At 40.8% G+C, this 19,438-nt stretch overlaps 5 protein-coding genes and 2 long non-coding RNA genes across 9 annotated transcripts; 4 read left to right on the top strand and 3 right to left on the bottom strand.

Annotated features, from left to right (window-relative positions):
• Nucleotides 1-59: 59 nt before the first annotated feature.
• Nucleotides 60-2,879, top strand: LOC105285134 (enoyl-CoA hydratase domain-containing protein 3, mitochondrial). Its single transcript, XM_011349112.3, has 6 exons — nucleotides 60-441; nucleotides 732-800; nucleotides 1,171-1,344; nucleotides 1,438-1,625; nucleotides 2,102-2,262; nucleotides 2,480-2,879. Exons 1-6 carry the CDS (start codon nucleotides 397-399, stop codon nucleotides 2,707-2,709), a joined length of 867 nt encoding a protein of 288 aa, XP_011347414.1. The 5' UTR covers nucleotides 60-396; the 3' UTR covers nucleotides 2,710-2,879.
• Nucleotides 2,880-2,995: 116 nt separating this feature from the next.
• Nucleotides 2,996-6,507, top strand: LOC105285132. Its single transcript, XM_011349111.3, has 3 exons — nucleotides 2,996-4,610; nucleotides 5,317-5,460; nucleotides 5,645-6,507. Exons 1-3 carry the CDS (start codon nucleotides 4,436-4,438, stop codon nucleotides 5,872-5,874), a joined length of 549 nt encoding a protein of 182 aa, XP_011347413.2. The 5' UTR covers nucleotides 2,996-4,435; the 3' UTR covers nucleotides 5,875-6,507.
• LOC105285133 lies at nucleotides 4,604-6,729 on the bottom strand. Its single transcript, XR_894999.2, has 3 exons — nucleotides 6,608-6,729; nucleotides 5,027-5,078; nucleotides 4,604-4,947 (listed from the first exon to the last, which is right to left on the bottom strand). It is a non-coding gene; the product is annotated as an uncharacterized LOC105285133 (long non-coding RNA).
• LOC105285131 (target of rapamycin complex 2 subunit MAPKAP1) lies at nucleotides 6,702-9,771 on the top strand. 2 transcript variants are annotated; one of them, XM_011349109.3, is made up of 7 exons: nucleotides 6,702-6,916; nucleotides 7,152-7,295; nucleotides 7,526-7,800; nucleotides 7,975-8,144; nucleotides 8,225-8,518; nucleotides 8,766-9,007; nucleotides 9,101-9,294. In XM_011349109.3, the coding sequence occupies exons 1-7, from the start codon at nucleotides 6,844-6,846 to the stop codon at nucleotides 9,292-9,294; spliced, it is 1,392 nt and encodes a 463-aa protein (XP_011347411.1). In that variant the 5' UTR covers nucleotides 6,702-6,843. The 2 variants fall into 2 exon arrangements, with proteins under 2 accessions (XP_011347411.1, XP_011347410.1); XM_011349108.3 differs by having other exon boundaries at nucleotides 6,844-6,934; nucleotides 9,101-9,771.
• LOC105285130 lies at nucleotides 9,520-10,607 on the bottom strand. The gene is made up of 2 exons (XM_026970537.1): nucleotides 10,389-10,607; nucleotides 9,520-10,223 (listed from the first exon to the last, which is right to left on the bottom strand). Exons 1-2 carry the CDS (start codon nucleotides 10,504-10,506, stop codon nucleotides 9,787-9,789), a joined length of 555 nt encoding a protein of 184 aa, XP_026826338.1. The 5' UTR covers nucleotides 10,507-10,607; the 3' UTR covers nucleotides 9,520-9,786.
• A 409-nt stretch (nucleotides 10,608-11,016) lies between these two features.
• Nucleotides 11,017-19,155, top strand: LOC105285129 (dual specificity mitogen-activated protein kinase kinase 7). Of its 2 annotated transcripts, XM_011349106.3 has the most exons (9): nucleotides 11,186-11,357; nucleotides 12,230-12,720; nucleotides 12,973-13,152; nucleotides 13,284-13,418; nucleotides 13,510-13,757; nucleotides 15,404-16,201; nucleotides 16,340-16,642; nucleotides 16,732-16,788; nucleotides 17,117-17,239. In XM_011349106.3, exons 1-8 carry the CDS (start codon nucleotides 11,186-11,188, stop codon nucleotides 16,745-16,747), a joined length of 2,343 nt encoding a protein of 780 aa, XP_011347408.1. In that variant the 3' UTR covers nucleotides 16,748-16,788; nucleotides 17,117-17,239. The 2 variants fall into 2 exon arrangements, with proteins under 2 accessions (XP_011347407.1, XP_011347408.1); XM_011349105.3 differs by lacking the exon at nucleotides 16,732-16,788 and having other exon boundaries at nucleotides 11,017-11,357; nucleotides 17,117-19,155.
• On the bottom strand, nucleotides 14,681-15,479 carry LOC109611335. The gene is made up of 2 exons (XR_002193717.2): nucleotides 15,388-15,479; nucleotides 14,681-15,306 (listed from the first exon to the last, which is right to left on the bottom strand). It is a non-coding gene; the product is annotated as an uncharacterized LOC109611335 (long non-coding RNA).
• Nucleotides 19,156-19,438: the final 283 nt, after the last annotated feature.

The following is a 19,438-nucleotide window of genomic DNA, read 5'->3' as shown; positions in this document are numbered from 1 at the left end:
ATATGAAATACATATTAATATGTCTTCATATATATATACATCTATTAAATTTATTATAATCATTTTATTTTGTGATGCTACAAAGGAGTGCTGTTCTTATCAATTTTAATTTTGCTATTTCAAAAACATTTTCTCATTTTTATTTAGCAGCCGTTGATAGACTAATAATCTTTGTTTAATCGGATATTTTATCATTTAAAATTTCGCGGGTGTAAACGTCACCGTTATCATATCTACTATAATGGCGTAACAGCAACCTTTGCCAACCTCTAGCTGTTTATCGTACTTCAAAGACAGGTTACTGTGAATCAGTATCAAGTTGAAAGTGTATGGTACACCGCATACCTGATTAATTCAAATCTTTTAATTAGAACAAAAGATTACTGTTACAGTGAAATGATAGTGTCGAAGTTTGCGAAAAACGGACCCGCCGCCTTTCAGGTACTTTATATTTTACTTGTTGTTTATGTAGTATATGTTGTGTATAATTATGTAATATTTGCTTCATTATGCATTCCTGACACTGTGTATGCAAGAATGTATTTCTTCGTGTCGCTCGACGCTGATTGGCTCGAGCGATAGCGACATGAATGAGCATTATTCGCGGGAATATTTCGAATGGCGTGCTAGAAGCGCCGCTTTGCCGTAAATTAATGTTTTGAATAAATCTTCATTTATAATTAAGATTTTAAAGAAATTAGTGAATTTAATATTTTATGTCAATGCTACAGGCGGGAAAATGTATTGCAAGGGCATTATCCACCCAAAAAAAATATGTGGAGATCACGGAAAGAAATGGGGTGAGAAAGACATATTACTTTAATTACAAAAATGCTATTTTCTCTTGTCATTTGCTATTGTATTTATTTTTTTTGTATAGTAGAATTTTGTGTAGTAGAGTTTTATTTATAAATTCAATTTTTACTAACTTGCTATCTCAAAAATTTTTATAATTATAAGCGATAGTTATAATTATTATCTATATTGTTTTTCTTAACTTCCAATTTTAACACAATTAATATAAAACTTGCTAACCGTGCTAATTCACATGCCTAACTCTATCTACGTTTATAATTACGATCTATAATAACAATCCAATTAATATCACAGATATAATTTTCAGCAATTTACAATTTTTTAAATAACGTTATAAACTTTACCTCGTGTCAGGTCAGAACCATCCGATTAAGCGATCCTTCAACGCGCAACTCGCTATCGTTGGAGATGTTAAAGTGCTTAGTAGGAGAGATTAAGAGAGACGAGAGTAACAAGAATCTTCGGTCCATCGTGTTGACATCCGAGCCGGGCAAGGTGTTTTCCGCCGGGCATAATCTCAAAGAACTGGTTCGTAGACATCAGCCAGTTTCAAGCTGTAGACTTGTAGCTCCCGTTTTTTTAATGCTTTTTGAAAATGATCGGCTCTCTTGCATCATCTAGACAGCTACAAGCGATAAATCGCATAAGGACGTGTTTGAGACATGCTCGGACCTAATGCGAGCCATCAGTCAGAGCCCCGTGCCGGTGATCGCGGCGGTGGACGGTTTGGCAGCCGCAGCGGGTTGTCAATTAGTCGCAGCGTGTGACATCGCGGTCTGCACAGAAAGGAGTTCGTTCTCCACACCTGGGTATTAATAATGTTTTATTACTAATTATTATTATCTTATTTTTAGAACGAAAAATGATATTTTAATGTCAATTATAGCGAGAAATGATAAAAATGAAGAAAATTCTTGATTGAATAAATAAGTTGTTTTTATATAGATAAATATTAATTTTTGTATTTTTGTAGTGGAAGACTACCACAACTGTATATAAGTTATCTGTTGGGTTGTAACATACATAAGTTCGGTTGTAAGTATAAACATGTTCTAATTCTAAGAATTTATAGTTATGACGCATTGCAAATTGCATTGCATAACTGTGATTAACAAGGAGTCACTCGCAGTCAGTTTAAACCCACCACTGCTACTGTTTACTGTCTTTTTAATAAGTAAAAAAAATATTGAGAATATATATAACCGAACTTATTTATATGTTACAACCCAATATTATTTACTTTACGGATAGTAGAATATAAAGTATAATATCCGGTACTGTTTAGGGCGAATGTGGGAATATTTTGTTCGACACCGGGTATACCGTTGGTGCGCAACGTACCGAGGAAGAACGCGATGTACATGCTGTTTACAGGATTTCCTATCTCTGGCGAAGAAGCTTACGAATGTGGTCTCGTCAGCAAAGTCGTAGCAGATGATAAACTTGGTAAGTCATCAACAATAACTCGTTAAAATGCTATTTAAAAAAATAGAAAATATTGTTGGAAACAAATTGAATCGGCTCATATAATCGCGCATAAAAAATCAATATCAAATATAGATATATCTAATAAAATAATAAAGAGCTCTCACACACTAATACACTTGCCTAATAAATTTTCTCTGCTCTGGAGTGAATCTCTTACGCTTAATTTTAATTCTAGACGAAGAGATCCGCCGAATTACAGATGCCATTAACATGAAAAGCCGCTCAGTCGTTCACATTGGTAAAACGTTCCTATATAAGCAAATGGATCTTGATATAGAGACGGCGTATCTTCTGGGCACTGAGAGAATGGTGAACAATCTGAAAATGAAAGACGCGCAGGAAGGAATACGAAGTTTCGTGGAAAAGAGGAAGCCAAATTGGTCGCATGATTACGAGGATAATTAATTACATCGAGTTGCGTACGATTTTAGTTTGTACTTTGTACTCGTTATAAGAAAATTATCAAACAATTATTACATTTCATTATTTTTGTACACGTGAAACTTTTTATGATTGGTTTTAATTACTATGTCTATGTAATATGATTTTAATACTAATATACTTAATAATAAAAATAATAAATAAAAAATTTAATCTATGCATTATTAATAATCTAAATTTCCACAACTTCGAAATTTGCATAAGATTTTAATTTTAATTACTTGGTATTACTAGTCAAAATTTCTGAAACCTATTTCGAAAGGTAACAGCGAAATCGACAGTTAACAGCAACATCTACAATTGAAAACAACAAATTTTAATAATCTCATAATACAATCTTATGTAATATGATTTAAGCAAATAAAATTATATTGCGCTCGATCACTTTGTTCAGAATAACAATATCAGAGTCTCGTGAGATAACCCCTAGGGAAAAAATACACGTATGAGAGCGTGCACAAGTCACGTCGTGTCAAATTTCGATCAAAGCTTCGTTGAATCTTCTGATTATTGACTTTCTCTTAAATATGTAAATTAATTGGAAGGACACGTCGAATTGCGAACTGATGAAATTGGTCGCAGTTTACTAGCTTACAAGCTAGCAAGGAACAGTCGAGAAATATTTATCGAGCAAGAGAACGTGGGGAACGCCCACGTCATAAGATTTCGCTGGTGGAAGTGCAAAGACGTCTCCTATTTTCAGGACGGTCTCATTTCGATAAATTTGTTTATTGTGATAACCTGATAACGCCCTACCATCTCCCCCGCGCGAGAAATCTCCGCTTGTGGTCCCAGACTGATGAAAGTCTGAAGATGACTCTAAGACTCTCGGTATTGCATCTTGCTAAACGATAAACTCAATCGTGTTGAATCGGTTTGTTTAATAAAAAACATAATTTAATTTTGTATTTAAGATAACGTTAAACCATTCACGTTAACGTCAAACCACGTTACGATATCTGAATGAATCTGGCTTTCAATTAACATTCAGCTGTGTAATAATGACGTGACATTTATACGTAACGTAATATCTACGAAATCGAGATACAACTTATTTTATTTTTATTATTGCCTTATTATTTTTCTTATTTTTATCTCTTTGTGCCACGACGACGCTCTTATCTCGCGGGGCACACTATTTTTTTTCATTTTCCATCCGGGAGATCTATAATATGTGCCTGCGCACGATTCGGATTTCAAGTTGCTATCGGAGAGATCGGACGTCTTTGAAACGTCTTCTTTTTTCTTTCCAGATATCACGTAGCCATTTGCGTTATGAACTTTTGTCCCATCGATCCGAGTTGGCCGGATCGATACGCGAAGCTACGCAAATGAAGATAACTGTCTCGGATGTGTTCTATCATCCAAAGAGGTGATAAGACATCGCGGTAGTCGGGCGACGTCAGACCGAGAATCTCGAAGGCCGTCGATATGCCGCTCTTATTATGTCGTATGCCGGATAAAAAGATGCCTCTCTCCCTCTCTCTATCCATCTTTGTTTTGATGCTTCCCTCGCTTTTCCTCGTCCAAGCTTATAAAAGGAGGCGCGCCGCCACGCCGGGGGATCAGTATCACTCTGGCTCCATTATTTCGAAGCTGAAGCGGAATACGCACCACGACGACGACGACGACGACGACGTCGAAGCGGAAGTCGATTTCACTTGACGACAGAGACAACCTGCCTTGGTTGATGAATCTTACGAATATCATTGTTGCTAGCGGCTGCATGAGGCTTGAAGCGATCCGTAGAAACGAGATTCGAAGAGCGAGGCGCGATAGAACGGGAAGAAGTACTGCGAGCGTGGCGGAACATAGGCGATTCACCAAAAGGCAGATAGCGGAGTTGCTCTTCGAAAATTGCATCGGTCAGTCTGGGAAATTTCGGTGGGAAAGCGTAGAGAAAGAAAAAAAACGTCCGAGAAAAAGAGGAGCAGCGCCTCGCGCGCGGATTTCGAGTGCATTTTTAAGTGTTGGCGTTTTGGCTGCATTTTCTTGCATTTTAAGATTATAAAATAGATGTTCAGAAGGCTAAAGTGGTTTGAAGAACGAGAAACTGGAAACGAAATAAATAAAATAAAAATGAAAATATTTTCCGTCGATTACAAACCTGACTCATTTAATCTTGGATGCGAGACGCAAACATGCTTCAGCAGTAGTAGAGTAGCGGCGAAATAAACGTGCTCTCCGTCTGCGTGGTTATCACTGTGAACGAAGATCAAAGCTATTAATGGCAGTGAAATATAAATAACTATAGGAGATCGTAACGCACATTGTAACTCACATGCGCTTCAAGATTGTCTGCATTCTTGACACGTTTGAAATACATGTTGTTTCTAACAATATATTATTAAATTAATTAATTTCTTATAATCCTAGGTTTATGTTAAACTTTTAATTGTTCATAATTATCTATTGTGTATAAATATATATGTAAATATATTATATATATAAATATTTGATTGATATTATACAACACAAATTGTAAAATATTATATCACCCGTTTATTTGTATAATGGGATATTTAAACAGTAATCTTGCATTTGTAATAGTTTTTGCAATGTTTGTTGTAGACTGTGAAAAAATGGCGGCTATTCCGCAGGGTGCTTTCGCGGCGTGTAAAGTTCGCAGCAACGAGAAACGTGCTATTTCGATGAGAGAGGAAACAGATAAAACTGGCAAGGAGAGTGCGTTCAATTCAAGGCCTCTTCTAGAAGGTAAATTTTGGTCAATGCATTTACACGGATTCAATATTCATTCAAAGGATACGGCGTGTCAAGCAACACAATCTTCGAAGTAACAATTACAACAAATACACTAGAACAATAGACGACAAGAATAATAGCAATATAAAGATTAACTTAATAAAGAATTTTAAATAAATACTAAAAATATGCACAGGCTGGGAGCTGACGCCGTTAAAGTACAACAGCAAACTAATGAACAGCATCTGGGGCCAGTACAACCGCTATTCGGTGCACAATTTTAAGAAGAACACCGACGCCGAGGAGGGGGCACGCGGCGGGGTGGCTGCGGCGTTTTGGGGTGCGATTCTGGAAAACCACCCCCCGGCCGCCAACGCCGCCGCCACTGCCCCGCAAAGGATCATTCGGACCGGAAACGGTCTTTAAAACACAAAGCGGCCACATGATTGTGCGAAGTGCACTGAAGAAATCATGATAATTGATAACAAGCGTGTTTTAAGGCAATTACAATTACGCATACGGAGATAATAAATATACACGATATCATGCGTATTTGGGAAAAGTTACGTATATACGAAATGCATACGAATATCTAGATTGAATGATCGAACGGAGCCTGTAAGCAGCTGTTTCCACGTTTGCTCGTCTATCGCGAGTTTTCGAACGTGCTATTATTACATATCGCAACAGTATTTAATATGTTCCATCTCGGCTGAAAAATATACTTAAGATTGTAGATTGTAGATATTGATCTTTGAAGAAATGGGATTTGGAATATCGATAAATGCATAAATTCCGAAATCCATCTTTCTACAGGCGAATGTTTGTTATAAAATATACCATTCTTTTACAAAAACAAATAACAAAGGTATTGCATTTTCGATCGAGGTACGATTTGTGCAAGCTGATATGCGCGATATATAATGATTAACAATGTGATCGCATGCGTATTATTGTAATATAAGAAAAAATAAATAAGAAATAATAAATAACCTACAGATTTCATATTTTACATATTAATGTAACGTGTTGTACCGTGGGATTAAAATTGAATGTACATTAAAAAAAAAACGATTTATCTTTATATCAAAATATTTCTGCGCAAACTAAACCACGGTATAATAAATATATAACGGCAGAATAAATAAATATAACTTACTCCGGTCCTTCAATTCGAGCGGAAAAATATATGCTGGCGCCACCTGTCGGCAATTACGGCAAACCTTCGCCGATTCAGGCGATGTGAAGATGTGAACGTAGCCGCGGAAATCGATCTTCGATTCGTAGTAAAAGGACCGATTGACGAGCGTCGCCGAGAGCGCGGTTTTTATTTTGACTTTCGGGCTTCTTCAGTACACCGAGTGGTATCTAGTCAGGAAAAAAAGGGCGAAAGAAATGGCTCTCTACGACAATCAACACTGGCTCCTATCGCACATTAGGGACAGTTTCCTTTCCACGGACGACACAGGTGTGCTTCTGAATCTAGGTTAGGAATGTCAGGAGATTAATCGTGAAATGTCACTTCAGCTATAAGTTGCCTTGATAAATCTGATGATAATTCCCATGTAACGTCAAGCACACTTATTATGAACGTCAATAAATGTCCTATTAAACAAACAATAAAATAATTCAAGTAAAAATGATTAAAAATTAATTTGCATAAAAATCGCTGTCTTGCATGTATTTTTATTCTCACTTGAAAGGTATGTGCGAAATGGTGATGCTCGGAGAAGATATTCCCAAGCAATTGAAGGCGAACGGAATACTGCAATGTTATCCTGGCATGGAAGAGAGCGATGACGATGAGGATCTGGATGCGCTAGCGGAATCCTACGATATACAAATGGGTACAATATTATGACATGAAGTTTCATTTTCTAGTGTTTTGTACAAAAATATCATAAGACTCAGAAATATAATTCAGTTTAGAATTATATAAAGTGAAATAATTTTGCTTGAACAAAAGCAGCACATTTATGCAACTTACATTGTAAATTATAATTTAAAACGAACAGTAATCTAAGGGATTATTTTTTGTCGAATTTCATAAATAATATGTGCTCATAATATGTGCTAGATATGGAATTCAGCCACAGACAGAGATCCAACACTGCACAGAGGCTAGAGAAGATGGATATAGAGAGGAAGAAGGCTGCCAAAGTCAAACACGTCAAGTGGGAGCACAATCCTAATGTTATCGCATGTAAAGACCCAACGGAATTGTTTCAGAGAAAGGACTTCCGTAGGAAGATGCCGCTGAAAAGAGGACAATCTCTCCTGTCAGAGCAGCTTGAGAAATGTCCGAATTTACCGCATAATTCGTTCAAGGAATACGCCAAGTTCGATGGCAACGTATGTAGCATTAACTTTTACATTATTTGTTTTCAGAGCGGAATGTTTAAATAATTGGATTTATTATCAAACGCTTCGTAATAAATAGAAATTACTGAAAGTTTTCAAAGACTCCCTAATTTTCATCTTTGCAAAACGTGGATCTGCATTAGCGCACTTGAAATGTTCTCGCAGGCGCTGGTGGGCGTGCCCGTGAGGAAATATAGGATATTCATGTGCATGCTGCCGAGGGAAGAGAGAATATATCCACTGCAAGTGATGGTGACGGCGTCCGCGCGGGTGTTGGACTTTGTCGGATTGATTTGCTACAAATATGCAAGTGAACATCCCGATCATAATTTGAAGTTTGTAGCAAGTTACCTCGCGTGCCACCGACGCGCGCGCGCCTTATTCACGAACGTCTCGGCCGGCCGGTTACTTTCAGGGAGGACATCTCGCGCTACGGCCTGTACATCACCGAGGACGACGGCGAGGTGGATTGGGCGTTCCCCTGCCTAGACCCGCGGGAGACCATCTCCAAATTCGAGTTCACTACGCTGGGTCTGATCGAGATGAAGCCGAGCGACCGGGCGCGACACAACACGATCAGCTGCATCGAGAGGAAGGACGAAGAGGACCTGGAGGGTAAAGACAAGGAGCAGGAGGAAGTCGCGAACGATTTGGCCAAGATGGAGGGTCACACCACTGCGATGGAAGCACCACTGTATCAATCGTATAGGTACCTCCTTGCTAGCCAAATATCGATAGGCAAATTGAACGATTCTTTGATGATTAGGACCTAATTGTAGACGAAGGTAAATAATTGAAATAAAAGTATCGAAAGACAATGAATAGATTATGTTATTGAATATTGAATTGACTGTCGAAAGAATAAAACGAGTGAACGATTGTAAGATCGATGATTATCTTGAAGCGACACACGTCCAAGTCGCAAGTGATTATGTTCACGTTTCCATGAATCGTAGGGTGCACATAATTAACAAGATGCGAGCGAAAACTGAGATACACCTGGGAATTTCGGGAGAGAAGATCGAGATAGATCCAGTGATAACGGGCAAAGGAGCGGCGAGATTCTGGAACAGGCAGCGCGCGGTCAGCTATCACATCGACAACATCGCCTGGTGCGAAGTGACCGAGACCAAAGGATCGAAAACGATGTTCACACTGGTTTATACCCCTCAGTCCAGCGTTCCGGACAGTTTTCTGAGTCGGTATCCGCTAATTTGTTTTGACGAGAAACATTTCATGAAAGTTTACATTAAATTTCGAATGATCGATTAACGCTATTTCGCGGTTGCAGGCCAGAGTCACTCGCTTCATCAGTCGGCCTCGTTTAAAAATCACGACTTCGAGGCGGATTCCGTAACGGCCGAGGAGATCGTGCGGAAGATCAATCACATTTTGGAGCTGCACAGCAGCCACTCCAGGAAGGAGTACCTCGCGCAGAAAGAGAGGAAGGCGGCAAGGAGGAAGAGTTTTCATCTACACAGATGACAACTCTACTGGCTATTCTGCGCGATTCTCGACTACCTAAAGCATTGAGCGGTTACACCCTGCGGGGCAAGACGCGATCAAGGATCACCGAGCTCCAGAAATGCCCTCGATGTACGATCGAGTCGGCATTTATGGAGCTCGTTGATAATCCAGAATCGAAGGAAACTAGACGTGGACGTAGTCCCCCGTATTCTGTGAATGTAAAGTTTAATTGTATGATATATCGGTAAATTATTTCATATTTATTATGCACCTCGTCTCTGTGAATCATGGACGTGCACCATGAATCCAATCATCACACGCAATATGTATTGTACAATCAATCGTGTGTAGTGTCGTCGTATTTAATTATAATTTAAATGTTATTTATATTTTTACTACGAAGTTCTCCTATTATGTGTGTGTGTGTGTGTGTGTGTGTGTGTGTGTGTGTGTGTGAGAAGTACGGTAGTATTGCAAGAATAAACCAATAATACTTAAAATACACCTGCCTCATCGTTCCGACATCTCTATGATGCTTCTGGTGCTCTGGGATATGTTGTCCTCCATTTTTTCCATAAATCTTTGATTTAATTTACGCACAAGCTGGTTGAGCATTGAGATCTTCAGTGCGACGTCTAATAATTTCTGATTATTCTTGCAAAAGTATTCGTAATTAGGACGCTTCAAGAGAAAAGTCCTTTCAGATTCCGACAATATATTTATATCAAGAGTCTGTCCTTCTTCCTCCATGCTCGCTTTCTCTTTGGCCAAGTCTCTCCGTTCAATCTTGCGTCTCCTGTATTCTTCTTGCCAATTTGTTCGTTCATCCTTAAGTTTCTTCGTGTATTCTTTCAGATTAAAAGTGTCGACGTCATTCTGAACATTCAAGTCACCTTTATTCTCCTCCGGTGTAAACTTCCTTTTACCATTTATAATTTCACCAGCTCCTGAAAGGCAAATATATACCTGAATAATTATTGATCAGTATAGAGTTTAATATTTAATGAGAAAAAAAAAGGAATTTACCATTTAGTAGCAATTTTTTAATATTTTTAAATTGACTCAAAACCAGAAACTGCCAGATCACATGTCACTCTATGAAATGTACGAACCTGCGGAAGCTTCATCGCACGTTATACTCTGTGTGTGAAAAATCGATGACCTGCGTTTGTAGACAGTCTTCTCAGGTTTGTGTTCCTCATCGCAGTTTGATACGTCAGCCGTAGCCATTATCGCGAATTATCTTGACAGAAGAGCAGCATTTCTCGGCTTTCTCGCCATTATTATTCCTCATAATGCAACATGGCCAAACATGGCGGCATAAATTTCAAACGACTTCAAACGAACTCTCTCGTAGGTCACGTGATGCATCTCAACCAATTAAAGAACCTCGGGGATCAGCTGATTTCACTCATAAATCATACATAACAAAGAGGAATCGAAATTACAAGACCGACGCTTTTATCAGCACAAAGTTTAAAGGCTGTAGTTTAGTTGACGTTCCAAATGCTTTAAAACACTTTTTTCTTCTTTTTATTTGAAAGAAGGGAAAGGATAGAAAATATTTCGAGGAATTTGAAACGTCAACTGGACTACAGCCTGAATAATCTTCATGCGTCTTCTAGATAAATTCATGTTCCTCGACGGTGAACATGAACCTAACTTTCAGACGCAGCGAACTCGCCGAAGCGTAGAGGTTGGCAGGCCTGCGAACGCGTGTGGACCGGCGGCGCAGTGCTCGCTGCCAAAAAGGGGCAGTGCGTAGAGTGGCGTAGAGTGATGCGAAAATTGTCAAATATCTGGTGCACGGTGGCGGTGCGGCGAGCCCGGTGAGTCCGGTGGTGCGATTTGGCGTGGTGTGCGAGGACGTAGCCGCGTAGCAGCCAGTGAGCAGCCGCATGCGGATGCGATGTCGAGCACCCTCGAGAAGAAGATCATGAACCTGGAGGAACGGCTGCGGGCGGAGAACGAGTCGCGCGACAGAGACAGGCACGGCGGCGAGGTTGGAGGTCCGGGTATGGGCCTGCACTCGACACCGTCGGGCCCCATGTCCAGCCCGGCGCTACGCAGACCTCGACAACGTGAGTTCCGATCGTCCAGGCGCGCGGTGATCCTCGCGAGTGTCGATGATGGATCCTCTTCTTGTGGGTCGATAATTCACAGCGAAGCATCATCGCGCACGATCGTCCGATCGTACGCGTGCATAGGTTATGTTGATCGTCGCGATTTGCACTGTTGATTTTTTCAAGTGCTCCCCGCGATCAGGAGCTCGCAGGAGCACGCGACGCATCCGGTTTCGATCCTTGTGGCACAGCAAAAGGGAATTCCTTTCCTGTTCGTCTATGGATTATTTCTGCTGTCTGTTTATTTGTCTGCCTGGAGCGTGGTTTGCGCGCTGTTTTACTCGCGTATTCTTGCTAAACCATGACCATGTCTCAGATAATGTATTATCATTTCAATGTTATTATTCTTGTTACGCGCATAATGTAACATGGCAATGTTTGTACTCATGTAACATGCATCAAACTTATGTTATGCAATGAAAAAAGGTACAATGTCAAGTTTTAATAGATTTTATGAAAACTGATGTAATTTAATGGTAAACTCAAGAAGCAAGTAGTATCTCGTGTCAAGTGCACGCAATATATGAACAACGTATCGACTACCTGAGAGAATTTCAAATTCGCAGAGTTTGATAACCATTAGACTGATTGAATTCTTAATGAAGGCTTAATTGGAAGGTAAAATTATATAATAATAAAAAATGAGTTAACAAGATGCATGTTTGTTGCAGTTAAATTTGTAAGATAGATTTTCAAAGCCTAAACTCTTAAAATAATCCAACAATGTTTTATTCTGACATTTGAAACACTTTTCAAGCTATCAATTCTAATATTATTCTGTATTATATTAAATGCATATTGTAAAATGTTGTATATATGTTTTTTAATAGTCGGAGACATGGGTACTCCTACTCGGCCCAGAAAGCAGCTGGATCTGCCAGTGTCACAGATGGTGCCGCCAAAGAAACACGACAGTGAGTTTGAGTCAAAACTGCAGGAAATCATGAAAATGAACGGCATCTTGAACATCAACGGCCAAAGATACCAGACAGAAATGAAGGATTTAGAGCACTTGGGCGAGCTTGGTAATGGCACTTGTGGTCACGTTGTCAAGATGAAGCACAAACCTAGTGGTGTAGTGATCGCTGTGAAGCAGATGCGACGCTCCGGCAATGCGGAGGAGAATAAGAGGATAATCATGGATCTTGACGTCGTGCTCAAGTCACATGATTGCCCGTACATCGTGCAGTGCCTAGGTTGCTTCATCACCGAGTCGGATGTGTGGATCTGCATGGAACTGATGGCGACGTGCCTTGACAAGCTATTGAAACGCAGCAGACAGGCGATACCGGAGGATTTCTTAGGCAAAGTTACAGTAGCAGTAAGTTTTTTTTACTGTGCAGTTTGTAAAACTAGTTTCAAATCACAAACCTGCCATCTCGAAAAATTTTTACAAAGTAAAAAAAGATCTTTACTCAAAAAAGGAGTAACTTGATATTGTACAATATTTTTAAAGTTAAAGTTCTCTTAATTTTTCACCCTGGAAGGAATAAAGTATCTCGATTAATTTTTACGATAATTTTACGAAATCGTAAAAAAAATCTCAGGGTACAATTTTTTTCGAATTCTTCAGACAGTAAAAGCATTGTCGTACCTGAAAGAGAAGCATGGCGTAATTCATAGAGACGTGAAACCTAGTAACATATTGCTCGACGAGTCGGGAGGAGTGAAGCTTTGCGACTTCGGGATATCTGGCAGATTGGTCGACAGCAAGGCGAAGACGAGAAGCGCGGGTTGCGCGGCGTACATGGCTGTAAGTGTCGCAACACTGAAGTATATTTAAATTTTCTAAATTATAGAAATGATCAGTGTCATGCTATATAATGTTTTAATGTCATGTTGTATACTGAAAGCTACACTTAAATTACCTATTACTTTGTGCAGCCTGAAAGGATAGACCCACCTGATCCTACCAAGCCGGACTACGATATAAGGGCGGACGTCTGGAGTCTGGGCATTACTCTGGTGGAGCTAGCTACAGGAGTATTTCCTTATCGAGACTGCAAGACTGATTTTGAGGTAAATACTTCGAAAGAAAATTTATTACTTTCTGTCATTTCTATCTGTCGGTTTTTATTTCATCGCTGTGTTGCATCTGCTGTGGTCGCAGGTACTGAGCAGAGTGGTACAGGACGATCCTCCATCTCTGCCGCTTGACACGCCCTTCTCCAAGGAATTCCGAAGCTTCGTCAGCTGTTGTCTCACGAAGAATTACAAACACCGGCCGAAGTACCACAAGCTCATGGAACACCCGTTCATCCGCAAGTACGACGTTCTGCACGATGGCGAGACGAACTCCTCTCTACCGAACTCCGGCTACCAGTGGTTCGGCAGGGTGATGCGGCAACTAGAACCAAGGTATGTCTTCGCTGATCACTGCTCGTCATTATATGGTATTTAAAGATTAGGCACGATAGACGTAGGAGTAAACGTAATACGAAGGACATAGTGATAATGTAATAGACGTAGTAACAATAATGTGAAACAGAGGCAAGACAAGCGTGAGAGAGAGATCGAAATTTTACACATGGCATGAAATTCCTGTCTAATATAGTTACTACTGATTTGGTTTGGTTATTTCTCTAGTTTTTTTTTGTTTTCCGACACATTAACCACACAGGTAATCGCGTTGTAATCTTACACGCTTAACACGTTCCTCAGGTCAGTAGGTAGGTACCGAGACCCTAAAATTGGACAAGGCGTTTTTGTGAATTGGCTTGTCGAACGTTGAATTAGCGCGCTTGTATCGCGCGGGTGTCTCGAAATTATAGCGTCTTCTGCGCTTACAGCCAGCGGATTCTCGATTTGACATCAATTTGCGGATTCGTCGATGATCGCGCGACCGAAAGAAGACGCGATAGATTCGCAAGACATCCGGCATATACTTATCTCAGATTACTTTCTTTGCTAAAACCCGACATTTATATATTACACAAAACGTTTTTTCGAATTAAAAGTTTGCGTGCGTGTTGAATTGTGTTGCAGCGTTGAGCTTGAGGGAGGCAGCGCGGCGTAGCATCCCTCTCCCTCGTTCCTGCCTCCCCCTTATTTCCGCTCCCTCCCGGACGAACCGTCTGAAATAATTCCCGAAAGAGATTTAAGAAAAAAAAAAGAAAAAAAAGATTATCCCTATTACTACTACTCAGAATACCCCAAAAACTGCCCAATTTTCATTTCGAGTTGTTTGGTTTGTGCACGCGCCTGTTACACACCTCACCCTTCAACCCCATTCACGGTAAGCATTGTTTTTTTATTTATTTCAGTATAGTTTTGTTTTTCTCTTTTTACCTCTTTCTTTTCACTTATATGTTAGTTTGTGTTAGCGTAGCGACGACTCGATGCACGCATACTTTCTCCCTGTACACACGCCATTCTATTTTTGTTTCATAAGTTAATTCTAGCGTTTTGTTTCTCAGTGGCGTTTAAAATAAATTATTGGATACCGTAAATTGAAACGGAATTGCCACAATGAGACAGTGTAGTAAAAAGGATTGGTTATCTAACACGAATCTTAATTATAGAATTTTATGTTAATAATTTATTAATTTTTTCTGTTATTTTACTAAAGAGAGTTTGTCTTTTTCTTAAGACAATTTGTTATTAATATAGTAAGAAGTTGTTCTTTCCGCGACTATTTTGTTTTAATTTACGGTATCTTATTGCAAGAGACAGATGTTTCATGATCTTGCCATAATTCTGAGACATAATTTTCAGGAAATTTCCGACGCATTCAAAAATATCTGGTACATACAACTTAAAAAAACTTCCACTGTCCTTATCTGCGTTATGCATGCGTCATTAACGATTAACGTTCTGCTCTAACTTCCATTAACTCCTCTAAGATTTAGATTTTTTGCAGAGCCATCACGATTATTACTGGTGATTGTGGTCCATGTAATTATGTAGGCTGAAAGAACCAGATCATATTTTCGTGTTGGAGGGTCAATTAGTCGTAATCATCACGTGTATGATTTAGAAAAGATTTTACCTATGTCATGATTTAGTTCCAGGTTGCCGGGAGGGCAGCAGCAGCAACAACAGCAGCAGCAGCGAGTTTCAGGCCACGTATCTCTGAAGCAGACGGCCCATCTTCGAGCACAGACCGAAGTGCCGGCTTTCCTAAGAAGCAACGTCAACAGTAACGTCACAAGAGACCCACCAAATTCCGGCTTTCTGTCGTTCCATCAGCGTTCTAACAGCGAGAACAGCGCGAACTACGTGTCCTACAGTCCGTACGCCCTCCGCCGGAGGGAGATCGCGCGGCCGTTCTCACCACCAATGTCCAAGGACGTGGAACAGCCGGAACCGAATCCGCCGCGATCGTTTTCGCCGTACCGGCAGCAGTACGAACAAACCATCACCAGGCACCAGGATTATTCCTCGAATCGCTGCGCGACAACGACGAACGGTCAAGGTAAACAGGAGACAACGGCGACAACGATAACAAGGCCGTTCTCTCCTTACAGGACGCAAGATGCGTCCAACCTGGGCAACAACGGTCGATCGTATTCCCCGTATCGGAGTAGCCGCTACGACGAGCGCGACAGCAACAAGGCGGACCGATGGCAGGGCGTCACGAGGTCGCTGAGTCCCCTTGCTAGAGACTACTCGCCCTGGCGGCGAGAGAACGTCGATCCCCCCGGTGTCATTCAGCCGCCGCCGCCTATCAAGTGCGACAACGGCGGTCGTTACTCGCCATTTTTGCAACAACGACTCGTGCAATCTGCACAACCCGCGGCGGCACCCCATACCCATCCGCAGGTGCAGGATATCTACGGTAGTCCGATGATTAGCCGCAAAAGGTAATTGAAGTTAAAATTAAAAAAAAATTTCCAATCAGATTAATTTAATCATAAATAATTATTATCAGCTGTTTTTTGAGAACTTGTGTAGATTCGTTTAAAACAGTTTAATTGCCACTTACTTTTTCCGTTGCACAGGTTTCCTTCGGAACCACCACCGCAAGGATCTCACGGCTCCACTAGTCCGCAATTGCTGATCTCTCGTTTCGCGCATCAGCTGAAGCAGGAATCTCCCCCGTCGTCGCTGGTGATGCCGCCGCAGCAGCAGGGCGCCGGTTCGAAGGAGTCCGCGAAGAAGCGCTTCGCGTCCTACGTACGACTCAGGCTCGGCAGCGAGCGCGCTCCCTCGCCGGAGCCACCGCCGAGGCTAAGTCGCGGCGAGTCCCCGCTTGCCCTTAGGAGGAACTTAGTCGATCAGGCGTCCCCCGCCTGTCAGCGAAAGTGCGCATCTTCACCTTTTTGCTATTCTTACTTCTCTAATGTATATATATATTTTTTCAATGTTTCGCATTATATCTAATTCTGCATAGATATGCCGCGATGTAAACTTGATTTACGGATCTTTTGAGAAATTTGAAACCGATTTGGTAAGAATTTCATGCTTTGTTACTATATTAAACACTATATAAGACATGAAATTAAAGTCCCATTAAATTAAGATTTAATGGAACTTTAATACTTATAAAATTAAATGAGCAATGAAATTTTTTTTATCTAGTTATGCCCATTCGCTCTTATGTCGCAACAATGATTTATTTTTAATTATTTTTAATTAGGAAAATTATTTTTTTTTATTTTTTGTGAAGAGAACAATTGACTTGAAATTACATGAAAATAATTCTGATGGAATTAAGTATATCTGACAGCGATAAAGCGAGTAATGTATATACGCATGGATGATCTGGCTTCTTGAAGGTACATCTCGCCTCCTCCGCCTCAGCCGCCGCCCAGGAGACTGTCGGAGAGCAGTTCCGTACCCGGTAGCCCGCAGCACGTGCGTGCCCGCCTGCGTTACACGCCCGAGCCTCAGAGGAGACCGCCGCCGCCGCCATAACCCACCGCTACAATCAATAAGCCTTATTATTCCTTGTTGGTGCCATACGCGACTACGGACATCCGGACAGCGATCACGTGCACCACGTAGTACCGAAGTGTGTCGTTACTCGACGACGATTGCGCGCACAGAGTGCTTCACAGAGCGTGTACGTACACGGTGTGTTCTCGGACGTTGTAAAGCCAGGAAAAGAAGAAGAGGAAGAGGAAGATACAAGTACCGAAAAGCGTATTCTTAATACTCGAGCCGCCGCGAACTCGATCGCGCGCGCGAGTCGAAGGTCGTTGTACGGGAATTGTCGATTTAACGTGCGAAACGACTGGAACTGCAACAGCTTTTGGCCTGAATTCAAGATTTCTCGAGACGCATCTTTGGGCGCGGATGATGCTTCTGACTTGGAAAATTGCCTTATGGGACTCGCCGAGTCTCTAGCTAGTGAATATTTCAAATTTCGAATATTTCACGAGTATTTTCTGAATTCCTTATTGATGTTAGAATAAGCAAGAATGAGACGCGACTGTTTTCAAAGTGGAAAACGCTTCGCACGCTAAACTCGCTTTCTGCACGGCCGTGGCCTTTAGCTGACCTGCGTCGATCGCCTCGTTTAACTTAACTCTAATGCGTAGAAAAAGTCCACGACGACGATGAGACGTCTCTCTTACGAGATACGATACAAAGGGATTAAAAATTGCGAAAGGCAATCCTCGAATCGCGGGATCAGGTGTTCCTTTTGAATTTCATTGAATTCTTAGCGATTTCTTGTATTTCGCAATGTATTCTAAAAACAAATAGCAGATTTTCGACGGGAGTTGACGTTATTAATTGAGGGTACAATCGACGCCCCCCGAGGACCGCGTGCATAATAAACATACGTTTTGCACAAGCGAGGGAGCCGTTCGCGCTGTGAGCGAACGCCCGCGTTGTTCGCAGTTTTTCCCCTCGCCGACGCGAGACGCGAGAATCGAATTACCTTCGTCAATAATATTCTTCTCGACGTATATTTATTGATAGTACGCAACGAGAAAAATACGATGCTCAACTTTTTATATCGCTTGCACATTAAAGTGACGGAGGAATGTACGACATTAACCGCGATGTACCGCGATGTATTTCTTGAAAGAAAAAAAAAATCACCACATACACACACGCAGGAGAGATACGGTATGGTGTATGTGAAAAACGCGTAAACCGTTCCTATCGCTCTTTGTTTACGCTGCTTTCTGTCGATCTTGAAAATCTTAATCGCGCGAAAGAGAACGAGAGAGAGAAAGAGAGAGAGAGTGTATGTGTGTGTGTGTGTGAGAGAGAGAGAAAGAAAAGAATAAGCGCAACGAAACTCGTTCTCTTCTCTCTCGGATGGCCTTGTGGTATCTCTGCGACTCGAGTTAGTCTCTCAGCGATCTTTTCCACGTTTTATTATTAATATTATTATTATAGCTATTACATCATAATTTGTATAAAGTAACATACGGAGCAAGAGCGAGTCGTTCAGAATACGCAGTCGAGAGTCTCAATATCGAGAGTGAGAGCGCGGGTGTTAACGACGGCGGATATTATCGTTCACATTCGACTCTTATATTCGTTACGCGAGAAGGAAAGAAAACAAAAAAAAAGAGGAAACGAAGGCACAATAATGTTGCAGCAGCACACCTCGTAGGACCTTACGACTACGAAGCACGAATGTATATTACTTACTCAAAATCGGCAAGGTGTGCAAGACGTTACACATCCACACACACACACATTACAAAAAATACACACACACGGTTAGGATGCTGTAATTATTATTTTTAATTAACATTTAATCCCTAACTACGTTCAAGTCTACACTTGTAATCGCCTTTGTCGTTTATTTGACAAAAGGATCTGTTGTAATGTAAATAAACTTATATTTATACGACTTCCGCAGTGCGTTTTTCCCACCCTACTATCATTTTGTAAATTGAGAATTTTCTTGAATTGCACTAATTATTACTTTATCCTCTGAGATGAAGTGTCTAGTTTGAACGAAATGATGCAAACTGCTGGACTAATTCTGCCTCGTAATCATCACGATCGATCGAAGCAAAATTGCGAACTGCAGCTTTTGCCTGTCCGATATTACATTTTTCATTTACACTTCAATCGGTGGTTTCGCTTAAGCTACAAGAAATGCGTCTATATTTTATTTAACAGCGTGATTT

Source organism: Ooceraea biroi, chromosome 6, assembly GCF_003672135.1.
Source record: "Ooceraea biroi isolate clonal line C1 chromosome 6, Obir_v5.4, whole genome shotgun sequence".
In the NCBI taxonomy this organism is placed as follows: Eukaryota; Metazoa; Arthropoda; class Insecta; order Hymenoptera; family Formicidae; genus Ooceraea; species Ooceraea biroi.
The sequence above is the reverse complement of the archived record's forward strand: the minus strand, read 5'-3'. Positions and strand labels throughout refer to the sequence as shown.

What these genes read in the sequence shown, in the direction of transcription:
- LOC105285134 (XM_011349112.3), top strand. Translation starts at nt 397, where the DNA reads ATGATAGTGTCGAAGTTTGCGAAAAACGGACCCGCCGCCTTTCAG. An exon ending in AGATCACGGAAAGAAATGGG is followed by an intron (nt 801 to 1,170) that starts GTGAGAAAGACA and finishes ACCTCGTGTCAG; the next exon opens with GTCAGAACCATCCGATTAAG. An exon ending in AGTTCGTTCTCCACACCTGG is followed by an intron (nt 1,626 to 2,101) that starts GTATTAATAATG and finishes GGTACTGTTTAG; the next exon opens with GGCGAATGTGGGAATATTTT.
- LOC105285132 (XM_011349111.3), top strand. Translation starts at nt 4,436, where the DNA reads ATGAATCTTACGAATATCATTGTTGCTAGCGGCTGCATGAGGCTTGAA. An exon ending in GCTCTTCGAAAATTGCATCG is followed by an intron (nt 4,611 to 5,316) that starts GTCAGTCTGGGA and finishes TGTTTGTTGTAG; the next exon opens with ACTGTGAAAAAATGGCGGCT. An exon ending in TTCAAGGCCTCTTCTAGAAG is followed by an intron (nt 5,461 to 5,644) that starts GTAAATTTTGGT and finishes AAATATGCACAG; the next exon opens with GCTGGGAGCTGACGCCGTTA.
- LOC105285131 (XM_011349108.3), top strand. Translation starts at nt 6,844, where the DNA reads ATGGCTCTCTACGACAATCAACACTGGCTCCTATCGCACATTAGGGAC. An exon ending in AGGTGTGCTTCTGAATCTAG is followed by an intron (nt 6,935 to 7,151) that starts GTTAGGAATGTC and finishes CTCACTTGAAAG; the next exon opens with GTATGTGCGAAATGGTGATG. An exon ending in CCACTGTATCAATCGTATAG is followed by an intron (nt 8,519 to 8,765) that starts GTACCTCCTTGC and finishes CATGAATCGTAG; the next exon opens with GGTGCACATAATTAACAAGA.
- LOC105285130 (XM_026970537.1), bottom strand. Translation starts at nt 10,506, where the DNA reads ATGGCTACGGCTGACGTATCAAACTGCGATGAGGAACACAAACCTGAG. An exon ending in GTGCGATGAAGCTTCCGCAG is followed by an intron (nt 10,224 to 10,388) that starts GTTCGTACATTT and finishes TTTGCCTTTCAG; the next exon opens with GAGCTGGTGAAATTATAAAT.
- LOC105285129 (XM_011349105.3), top strand. Translation starts at nt 11,186, where the DNA reads ATGTCGAGCACCCTCGAGAAGAAGATCATGAACCTGGAGGAACGGCTG. An exon ending in CCGATGATTAGCCGCAAAAG is followed by an intron (nt 16,202 to 16,339) that starts GTAATTGAAGTT and finishes TCCGTTGCACAG; the next exon opens with GTTTCCTTCGGAACCACCAC. An exon ending in TCCCCCGCCTGTCAGCGAAA is followed by an intron (nt 16,643 to 17,116) that starts GTGCGCATCTTC and finishes GGCTTCTTGAAG; the next exon opens with GTACATCTCGCCTCCTCCGC.